At 42.4% G+C, this 11,690-nt stretch overlaps 1 protein-coding gene across 1 annotated transcript; it reads right to left on the minus strand.

Moving 5' to 3' along the window:
• Nucleotides 1-5,933: 5,933 nt before the first annotated feature.
• On the minus strand, nucleotides 5,934-6,503 carry LOC117033088 (proteasome maturation protein). The gene has a single exon (XM_033125030.1). The coding sequence runs from the start codon at nucleotides 6,437-6,439 to the stop codon at nucleotides 6,014-6,016; it is 426 nt and encodes a 141-aa protein (XP_032980921.1). The 5' UTR covers nucleotides 6,440-6,503; the 3' UTR covers nucleotides 5,934-6,013.
• Nucleotides 6,504-11,690: the final 5,187 nt, after the last annotated feature.

Here is an 11,690-nt window from a genome sequence, read left to right on the forward strand (position 1 = left end):
GACCCCATGGGGAAGATGGTACATGCCTCATGCAGCCACATTCATGCAATAGCACCCTGGTCCGATGCTCCAACTTTCCATGAGGCAGGTATGGAATCAGCTCCATGCCACCTCCACAGCTGGATCAGTCCAGATGGAGCACTTGAGACCTCCTTGTATTCCCCTCCCTCCTCTCAGAAGGGCCCTGTGACTCCTCCTCCCCCCTCAGTTCTTCTCCAGCTCCATTCAGCTTACAAGGCTGCTCTTGAGAGAGGATAGGATGGGAGCTGGGTCAGGAGGCTGCCAATGCTTGGCCAGAGCTGCCATGTAGCCTGTATCTCCCAAGAGCCTAAGGCCAGCAGCTTCAATGCACTCTTTATCTTGTAGCTTTACTTCAAGTAGAGGAATTCCTTCTACAGATCAGACCTGTGGATAGAGTGCTCCTGCTTCTAGATTTTCAGGGCTCGGCCTTCCTGCCTCGAAGTTTTCCTTCTCTGTCTAATGTACAAATTTCTCCCACTATTGCCTTCAAAGGACACAAGTACCTACCTATTCCTTAATTGTATTTAATTCTCCCACTCATTTAGCTCAATATAATTAAAGCAAGCATAGCAAGGGCAGAAACCATATTTAAGACCTCTTGCATCCTCTCCAATATGTCTCCTCCACAAAATGCCAAGTGGAGGCAAAGAGCAGAGGAATCATAAATGCCTGAATTTTAAAAGATAAAGATCCAAACATGAGTGTTAGATTTAAAGAAGTCAATCCACAGAGTTGTTGTTATTGTAATTGTTGTTTCAGTACACAAAAGGTTTCTTTTATTTAAGGTCAGGCTGTAGAGCTCTAACGTCTGGCATATACAGTGGCTGAAACAAAAGAAGAAAAGAAGACAGACTCTCTCAAAATGCAAATTCGTAATCCAATAAAACATAACCGAGGATGAAAGAAAAAGAATCAAGAGCAAGAGTTTCTTGTCCCCTACTTTTAGAGGAGTTTCCTCTCCCCTAAAAGTGGAGAAAAATGCGGAGGTCAAGTGAGTTTTCTAAACCAGGTGAACATCTCCTTAGCCTGTCCATCATTAAACTCATTCAACTTTGTAAGTTGGTACCCAGTGCTTCTTGCTCCCCTGAGCACCTCTGTGGACCATACTCATCACCTGAAGTGTCTGGGTCACCAGAGGTCTCTCTCAGCCCTGTGCTGGAAGTATAGGCCAAGTCTTGATGCAGGGCCCAAAGCACACAGGCCTTCTCCCCAGGGAGAGAACAAACCACTGCAAAGTTGGAACCATAGAGAACAGGGGTGACAAACAGGATCAGAATCCAGCTGTTTCTTCCTAAATTCATGACTGTCTGCATGATTTGATGGCACAGTGAGTTTTTTAGTGAGTTGTTGTTTATTTTTTAATAATGGTTCCATGCCAAACTTAAGGTTTACAGTTTTGCTTTGTTTTGTTTTTAAATATTTTATTGAGGAATATTGGGGAACAGTGTGTTTTTCCAGAGCCCATCAGTTCCAAGTCAAGTCATTGTCCTTCAATCTGGTTGTGGAGGGCGCAGCTGTAAAAGTCTTCCATCTTAGGCATACCAGAAATTAATTCTTTGTCTATGTTTTGAAAGACAGAAACTAAGTTTGAGACCATGCATCCAGAGAAGCATGAAGGCCAGAATGTATTCTATCATCATGTAACTTACTATGGAGTCAAAGAACTAGAACAAGTTTGCATACCGTCTAGAGACTATTTTTAGAGCAAACTCCACAGATGCCAGATTTCTAAAACTTCTAAGATGCTGCTCACAGACCTTATTTCACCTTAACTCTTGTCACTGCCTGCAATGGACTGAATGTTTATGTCCCTTCCAAATTCATATGTTGAAATCCTAACCCACGATATACGATGATTTAGGAGGTGGGGCTTTTGGGAGGTGATTAGGTCATGAGGGAGGAGCCCTCATGAATGGGCATAGTGCCCCTATAAATAAGAGGCCCCCAAAAGACCCCTTACCCCTTTCTTCCTTGTGTGGACAGAAAAAGAAGATGGCTCTCTAAGAACCAGGAAGCAGGTTCTCAGCAGATGCTGAATCTGCCAGCACCTTGATGTTGGACTTCTCAACCTCCAGAACTGGGAGCAATAAATTTTTGTTTATAACCCACCCAGTCTGTGGTATTCTGTTAAAGCAACCCAAACAGACTAAGACACTGCCTTGTCTGGACACATGGGAGTATGTGGGAAGAGAAACAACATGGAAAAATTATTTTTGGAAGAGGTCAGTGAAAGGATATGACAGCTGGTTGACCTTCAAGCTGGACCTGGGCAATTGGAGGCTCCTCAGCCCCACCCCTGTCCTTGTATGTTCTGCCCACCGTTCCCACACTAGGAGCCATTTCAAAGACACAGCCTTGAAAGAGCAACATGTTGTTGAGACCATCTAGACAGTATACATGACTGAACCTACTTAAGACCTCTATATAAATTTGTAAGACTCTGGCAGGTAGGTACAGAGATCCATTCTACTTGCAGCTGCTCAAGACAAGCCTTGCTTTTTAAAACAACCACCTACCAATGTGAAGTGTCCTGCCTCTTTCTTCAGTTTCTCCTTGCCTCTGTGTATGGGGGCCAGTTTCAAATTTCACCAGGGGAATTCCCAACATTGTGAACCAACAATTAAAAATTGTTGGTCACAAGTAGGTTTCTAGCCATAAGAAATTCAATTAATACGCACTGAGCCTCTATTTTGGGCCAAACTTAATCCTCTCTTGAAATATAAAAACCAAGAAACATACACAAATACCCAAAGAACTATGCAAACAGCACTGCAGGATCACCCACCTGCCCTTATTTTCCAATAGAAAAAGATTGTGGTAGATAGCATCATCTTTGCTAGAATTTCAGCATCTAACATTAAAGAGCTAGACAAAACCTTCAACATCTAGTGAAACCCTTTCTTTCATAGGGATATCAAGACCCAAGGACCAAGCTCACATGGCAAGTTAGAAAGATGGAAATAGAAATCATGTCTATTGATCTGTGGCAGCACCAGGCACTTTACATTATTTCCCAGGTAACTATACTGAATGAATTGCTATCACGAGCAGTAACTCCTTAAAATAGTGAAGGGCATTGGCCAGCTCATTACCAACTGCTCTATCTGGACTGCTCACGAGCTCACTAGATTTCCCAGTGCAAGTCCCTGACCAATGTCATCTTTGATAAGAAAACTTCTAACAGCAAGGACACAACGGATAGAGCCTTGGAGAAACAACCAGATGTTCAAGTTAATTCCTATGCACATTTACTTTGATCAGAGTCAGGAATAGCATCCTTATGGAAGTACTCTAAAGCTAAAGTTTGCAAAAGAAAAATCAGTACAATGAAGATTCTCATGGTAAATGGTTTCACACTGCACTCCAAGTTCTAGAACAGTTCCTTGACTTTGTATCCTCCACAAAATGTTTCCTTTGGTATTGTAGCCAGAGGCATCAGAATGAGAGCTCAACCCTGACCTGAGGACCTACAGGTCTCATAAGCATACCAAGTGGGAGAGCATCTGGGCAGCCAATACCTGCATAAGGAGCATGCACACACACCATGCCCTCCAAGGGGACATGGTCTTCATACTCCTTTTGGCAGCAGAACTGTTGACACATTCTGTTCCATCACCACAGAGTTCCTGGCCAAGTTCAAACTCGTTCACATCTAACAACAGAAGAAATCGACTGTTCTGGTTAGTCTCACTAATTAGTCGCTTCTGTTGTACTATCTTCCAGGCTATTCCAAAGGCCCATTGTCTGCCTTTCCCCCCCTTGCACAACCCTGCTTCAGGGCCTCAAAACCATCTGGACACCTCTTCTCCGGATAGCTAGCTGCATGGCTCTCTCCCACATGTCTTCTCAATGAGGCCTTCCCTCACCACCTTTTAAAGACTATAATTACCACCCTCTTTCATCCCCTTTCCCTGATTCTCCACAGGATATATTAATTATTAACTAATATACTCCATAGTTTTCTTGTTTATCTCCTGGTTAGTCTGTAAAGTACAAAAGGGAAAGCATTTGTCTTCTACTGTGTTTCCCCGAAAATAAGACCTAACTAGAAAATAAGCCCTAGCATGATTTTTCAGGATGACATCCCCTGAACATAAGCCCTAATGCGTCTTTTGGCACAAAAATTAATATAAGACCCAGTCTTATTTTCGGGGAAACATGGTAGTTTCACTATTGAATCCCCAGTACCCAGGATAATGCCTGATCCATACTGGGAGTACAACAAAATGTGGCATAAATGGATGAATTAATAACTGAACCCTTCCATGGGCTGGGGGACAAGTATAACTTTTCCATGATAAAGACTGAGAAGGGGCCAGCTCTCCATGGGAGTGACATGGACTAGCTCCCATGGAACTAGGAAAACTAGTTTACTTGATCCTCGCAAAAGCATGCCTAATCTTCCAAGCGTAGTAAATATCGACTGCCACCAGCATCCAAGAGACCCATCCATACCTTCAAGGAAGGGGCATCTTCTCCACCTCATGGCTTCCTAGAGCATCCCTGATGAGGGTCCTTAGCTGGTAAGACAGAGAATCAGGTATACTCACCACTTGAGACCTAAGTGTATCCCGAAAACAGATGTGACATTCACATCTTTTCTAGGAATGTTTCAGAAGCATGGAAAAGAAAACACAATCTAAATACTTTTTGGTAGATAAATGTTAGGTAGTTTTTGAAGAGTCTAAGACTAGACAATACAGTTACAAAATTATATTGTAGACTGTTGAACTCATTAATTTAATTTGTTTAAAGTCAAGTCTTTTCCATCAAGTAATAAGTCTGGGTTTGTGTCTGTAAATGATTCTCTCTCACATGAACATTTCGCCCAGGGAGGTGGTTTTTAATCACACTCTTCCTAGGATATTAGTAATGTTTGTGGCTCTGGCCACAGTTCATTGTGTTATACCAGGTCGTTCTGCCATTTACTACAAGGGAAGGCAAAGCTACATCAAGGTCTTGTTTGACACTCTAGTTTGAACACTTAGTGGGATTTTTCTTTCCTTTACTTCAAGTACTTGGACTATAATAGAAATGAATTAGGCTTTTCCCCCCAATAATGGAATAACCACACATTAACACATATTGAATAAAACAACTAAACCTCCTAACCATGTACTTTTCTATTCCAGTCAGCCTGCCTTCCTCATTTGGGAGTGAGTAGTAGTCCTTTTTCCCTAAGATCTGTAAGCAAAAGTAAAGATTGTATGAAACCACCTTTGCACTTTATTACAGCTGGTCAAACTCAACACATTCCTGGTCCCAGACTATGGAGGCTGCCTTCAGCCCCAAAACACAAGGGAGTATTCCCAAAAAGGGACCCACTGCACCATAGCATTAGGTAGATAGCTGTTGCTTATCTCTAATAGGAGTATCTTTTTCTGAACAAAAGTTTGTTCCAGAACAAAAGTTAAAGGCAACGAATTCCAGGAAAGAACTGGGAAGGGGCACTTACTTGTCAATCATTAGAGGCAAGTCTTCCTGAAAAAAAGTAAAGAAACCTATTGCATTCTATTCCTACTTTGGGTTTTATTTGACTATTTTTAGTATCTGCTGCAGATCTCTTCCTTTTTAGTTAAGAAAGAAAAGGGAAAACCCACAATGCCACAGTTCACATACTCCAGTGTGCGCTCTCCATTTTTCATGTGGAACTTTCATCATTGTAGTTATATCCTATGCACACAGGTTTGTAGATTCAATTTTAAAGATTTATATTGCTATAGTCTTTTAGCAGCTGTAAAGGAGCCAGTTCAGTAGTGGGTACCATGATTTATTTGATCTTGTTCAACACTCATCTTTCTAACTTTTATAATAATAATCCTGTGATTTATATTGGTATATGAGTTTCTAAGTTATATCTTTTTTTTTTTTTTTCCAAATGATCAGATATTATTTAGGCAACAATCCTCATGTGTTGTGTACATAAAATTATAGTAAAAAGACGACTATAAACAAGATGTAGCCCCTCTGTTTTCACGGACAGCATACTGCATTACAGTAAACCGAGTTTATATTCCACCATCAAGTGTGGTTCTCCCATTAGTTCACTTTGTGACGGGTCATTAAGAATATCTTCAAATCCAATAGTCTCATCATTACCCCTCAAAATATCCAGTGAAAGGTTTGAGCTTGGAAGAAATGGAAGACGCTGAACCTGCTGCACCGCCTTGAATTCCATTTGCAACTTGAGTGGAGCAAACAGACCCTGGATGTTTCTCAGTGTGGAAAAATTCATTTTATCTTGGTTGAGCTGGAAATTTTTTTCTGATAATTCAAGAGGATGACTGGGCAAGAGTTCATTTTTCACACAAGAAAAACCTTTTCGAAGAAGATCATGACTTTCAAAAGGTCCACTTGCTGAAAGTTCAGTAACAGGAATACTGTCCTTTAGCTGAGATCCAAGTCCTCTGGCATTCATCTTCAACCCGCTCTGCGAACAGCCTCTCAGCCCAGTTACCGTCAGTCGGCCCAGCAGCTCACTTCCGTTTTTCTAAGTTATATCTTTCTGGGATTTCTAGAAGTGGGATATGTGGGTCTGAGAGCCGTTTGTTTCAGGTTCTTGATATGTTTGTTACCCTGTTGTGCAGAAGGGGCCTGGCGATTTATAGCCCTATAAGTAATGTGCTGTAACCACTAACACTTTATAGCTTGTATTACGTCCCATGCACTGTTCTAAGCTCTTCACATTCACTCATTCCATCTTCATAACAATCTTATGAGGTAGGTACTATTATTATTTTCATTTTATAGAAGAGAAAACTGAGGCACAGAAGTTATGCCAGATCTTTTTACAGGACGAATATTAGTTTGAGGAAGAATCATTTCGTCAACTGAAAGTGAGTGTTGAGGGGAACCAGAGTTGCCACAATTACTGATGTCTGTTACAGCATAAAAACTGTATCAATCTGAACTCTGAGGAGATAAGAAGCGTGGGATGGATGGTCCTTCCTGAAAACAGCTCAGCAACCAGGTCAGAGATCTAGCAGTGAGGCTGGTGGCAGTAGTATTCCTAGTCAGTGAGGACCTTTGTTAAGCTCACATCTAGACTTTATAGAACTCAGAAAACAGACGAGGAATGGGGACTTTGTCCAAAACCCTATTAGAGATCCAGGCCCATTGCCCCTGGATTGTGTTCCTTGATCCCAGCCAGAAGGCAGACCAGCAAAACGGGGTGTAGAGGAAAGTTTCCCACTTGGGCAAAAGCCAAAAGCCAGGAGAGGAGAGAGGGGAAGAGAATGCAAGAGAGAGAGAGAGAGAGAGAGAGAGAGAGAGAGAGAGAGAGAGAGAGAGAGAGAAAGAAGAAAGGAGAAGAAGGGGAGGGAAGAAGGAAAGAGAGAAAATGAGAACATGTGAGGGGTGGGGATTCCCACCAGGGACTGCTGACCTTGTCACTAGAACAAGTAGTGTCCATGGACACACAGCTACTTAGTCCAATCCTCAGCTTACCTCCTGCTTAATTTTTCTCACCATAGATTCTAACACTTTAGAAGAGTGCCTGCTCAAAGACTCTTTCAGGTGCTCTGACTTAACCGTCACTTTAACTAACTAATATTATCTACTGGAGAGAGGAGAGAAGAAAATCTTATCAACAAAGCATAGCAATAGTGCTTCAGCGTCACAAGCCTCTGGGACTTTCACTCCCCAGGTGACCTAAAGCATGCTCTTACTGCTTACATTTCTGTTTGAGTTTACATGAGACTAGGAGTGGATTCCGAGATAATGGCCCGTGGGTGATGTTGCTATTCAAGTTAAGCCTGATAAATACAAAACCTTAGACAATACACTAAAAATGCACTGAGTTTATGTATTTGTAAAGTTGGGAAGGCACGTAGCTTGAAATCTGTATCAGACAGGATAATTTCTGATCAGTTTCCTGACATGACTAATGTAGACACTACTGTGTTTCCCAAAAAATAAGACCCAGCCGGACCATCAGCGCTAATGCGTCTTTTGGAGCAAAAATTAATAAGACCTGGTCTTATTTTAATATAAGACCAGGTAATATAATATAATATAATATGGTATAATACCAGGTATAATATAATATAATACCGGTTATAATATAATATAATACCAGGTCTTATATTAATTTTTGCTCCCAAAGATGCATTAGAGCTGATGGTCCGGCTAGGTCTTATTTTTGGGGAAACACGGTACTTTGTGGCCTGAATATATATAGCCTCTCTTCTGATATCAGCTTACAAGCTAGCTTTAGAGGATTCAGGTCTCTAAACATGATTAATGCGTTTGGAATGTATCTAGTACTCTCCAATTATGAAATCTTACCTGCTGGATTATGTTGAAATGGTAGAACAGAGCCATTTCTAGGAAGTGAGGAAAATATTGTTACATCTACATGGGTAACAGGAGAAAGTGAAAAAAAATTAGTTTTGTTTTCCTACTTATATGAATCAAATTCCTATAGTATTTCAAACTTAGTTCAGACATTGATAATGGTTTTAATAAAAGATGAAACATATTTAGTTCACATTCTATGAGAGGGTACTAATGATCAATCACTCTATAATTAAGGTAGTTAATTATAACTATTGTAAAGACAACCCTATGAGATACTAAGATTTCAATTTTACAGAATATAAAACAGGGAGGTTAAATGACGTACCCAAGGTCACACATCTGAAAAGCTGCAGACCTAGGATTCCAAACCCAAAATGTCTGGCTCCAGACTCTACACTTAAATCAAAACACCTTGTAAGACTGTATGTATGCTTGACTTCCTGCATTCTCAGCCTCAGTTACTTCACCTGTAAAATCGAGATCCTACCACCAATTTCAAGATTCTAGCAGCAGAACATTTGTGAGCCACAGTGTTTTATATAGTAGAGTCTCAAATGTCATTTACACCCTCTCCCATAAGGAAAGATTTATTTTTATTTCTGAGAAAAAGACTGAGTTAGAGAAAAATCCATCCCATGTCTTGCTTAGCTGCAGCCTTGGGGCTATTAAGCTTTCACCCATGAACAAAGAATCCTCTTCCCCATCAGGTAGAAAGGAGAAGAGGTACAGATACCCTCCAGCTCCCAGGACTTCCTAATCCTTATTCTAGCAGGCCCCTCAGCCTCTGACCTTCTGCTTCCCAGACCCTCATGGGTGACACTCGAGTCTGAGATGGTTTCTAGCTACCACTTTGGGGCCAAGACAGAGTGAGGCTGTTCACTACCAGGGCTCATGGGGGATTCTCTCCTGGGCTCAGCAAAGACATGGTACTGGCCTCAGAACACACTGCTGGTGGGTCTGGAGATCAGTTCATGGAAAGCAGCACACATGGACAGCCATTGCTCATGTGGCAAACACCAGACTCCAAAGTCATAATAAATGAACCAAATAAATCTCCCATGATGCGGCACAGAGAGATAGGAGATGAAAATATGAAAGAAGTTAAGAGATTTGGAGGATTGAATAAGAAATCTTAGCTATCTAAATGGAGTTCCAGAAGAAACAAATAGAGAATAAAGGAAAACAAATACCAGAGGAAAAGAAATATCTGAGGAAGAAATGACTACAAATTTCCTTAGATGAAACACATGCATCCACAGACCCACGATGCATAAAGTAGTAATTAAAGATGGTCGTAAGAACTCTGCTAATCCACCCATAGAAAGGTGGAGCCTAATTCTCCTCCGCCTGAATCTGGGCTGGTCTCAGGTATTTATTTAATCAATATGCCAAAGTGGAAATGGATGCTACACAACACCTTTCTAAGGATAAGTCAGAAGCAACCCTTCAACTTCTACCTTGGTCTCTCGGAAACTTGTTCTGGGGAAAGCCAGCTGCCTTGTAAGAAATCTGACTAGAGAGGTCTCAAAGCTACACAGAGAAAGAGGGACACATCTGCACATAGCCTTCTAGCTGTCCTCACCAACATTCATGTTATAAAAGTATATGAGTAAAACCATCGTAGGCCCTCCAGAGCAGCCCAGATTTCAGTAAATACCTCCAAAAAATTCCTGTTAATTCCACATGGAGTGGAAGACTTGCCCAGCTGACAACTGCCTAAATTTCTAACCCACGATAGTGAGATAAAAAATTACTTTGTCTTTAAGCCACTAAGGTTTGGGGCAGTTTGTTATGCAACAATAAATAACTAGAACAGAGAATGCCCAGGCAGAATTAAAAATAACCAAGGAATCCACATAGACATAATAAAATTGTAAAACAATGAAGAACACGAGATCAGACAATTAAGTTCACGAACTTTCCCCGTATAAGTGGAAACTTTCCACTGTGTAATTGTCTGACTCTGTGTGTGTGTGTGTGTGTGTGTGTGTGTGTAAAAGCCAGGGGCACAGAGGGGACATAACAGTAGGAGCCCCTATAACTTGGGTCCATTTCCCAGAGGTGGTCTCCAGAAAACTAGGTGGTAACACTGGCACATCCCAGGTGAGGTCTCTCTACACCTGTCCCAGAGGATGGGTGGATTGCCAGGGCTTAGATTCCTGTAAAGTGAGCCCTTTAGAGGGCTGAATGGCCATATCAGCATGTTTTCTAATGGTCTCCCCAAGGGAGGTCACTGCCCAAATGGTTTGCAGCTCAGAGACCAGTGAAGCAGCCACAGTAACTTATGCCTTTGGCTCTGCGGGAGCTTTACTTCCAGGGGAAGAACCCAGAGAGTGTGAAAGCCATAATCCAGGAACTAACTCAGAAGCAAAAGGATGCAGAACACTGTCCAGTCTTCTTCCTTCAAGCAGGCTTGTTACATTTGTGCTCCCTGCTATAGGAGGTAGTTGGAAGCAAGTCCCCACTCCACCTTAAGTAGTGAGAACCAGCCACTGCCCCACTAAGAATTGCTTCCTTTGGCTCAGGCCAGGAAGTACTCGCTAAACTGGTAGATGCTAGCTCTGCTCCAGCCAGATTTGGAGAGGAAGGCAGTAAAGCACTCGATGTTAGTCTGCAGAAAACTTGGATCGCAGCTCCCGGGGAGCTCAGCAAAGAGGCCAGCAGCCACTTTGCTCTTTTCTTGATGGGACAAGCCCTGGGGCATGGCTGGACTTTGGGAGTCAAGGGAGGGGTACACATCCCCTCCAGTCTCAGAAAGGACATCTGAAGGCGACTATCAAACTGACACCAGCCACAAAACTGGTGTTGACATCCCCATGCTCCCCTCTGGGATCCCAGGGCTTCTGTGGTAGGCTGAGGGTGGGAATACCAATGTGGGTTTGGGAACATACTCAGTGGCAGTTGTGGCTGGAGGAACTTGTCAACATCTCTCTGGCCAGGTTCTCCAATGGCCAGCCGTTTTGGACACTAGAAAGTGTGTGTTGGGTCTCTTTCTGTAAGATTGCCTTGATACCATAAGGAGACACCCTCAGAGGTCACACTGTAGGTCAGGCTATCTATCTGTCCTGGTTCTGACAGGGGTGAGGAGAAGACAATCCAAGGGATAAGATATGACTGCCTCATAGGGAGGCACTCGAAATCCATGGGAGAGTAAGTGGTGTCAACACTTCACCACCTGGAGATGCAGCTACCAAGGGGACTCCTGCTCCACTGAAGATGAGCCCAGTGCTTAGCCATAAAAGCCCCGATGGCAATAGTTCGGGTGTCTACAGGAGCAGCAAGAATTCCCCAAAGCAAGTCCGTCAGAGAACTCTCAGCTTAAGACACAGGAAGAGAGGACCTGGAGATATGAGAAAGCTGTGTGATGACAG

This window comes from Rhinolophus ferrumequinum, chromosome 13, assembly GCF_004115265.2.
Source record: "Rhinolophus ferrumequinum isolate MPI-CBG mRhiFer1 chromosome 13, mRhiFer1_v1.p, whole genome shotgun sequence".
In the NCBI taxonomy this organism is placed as follows: domain Eukaryota; kingdom Metazoa; phylum Chordata; class Mammalia; order Chiroptera; family Rhinolophidae; genus Rhinolophus; species Rhinolophus ferrumequinum.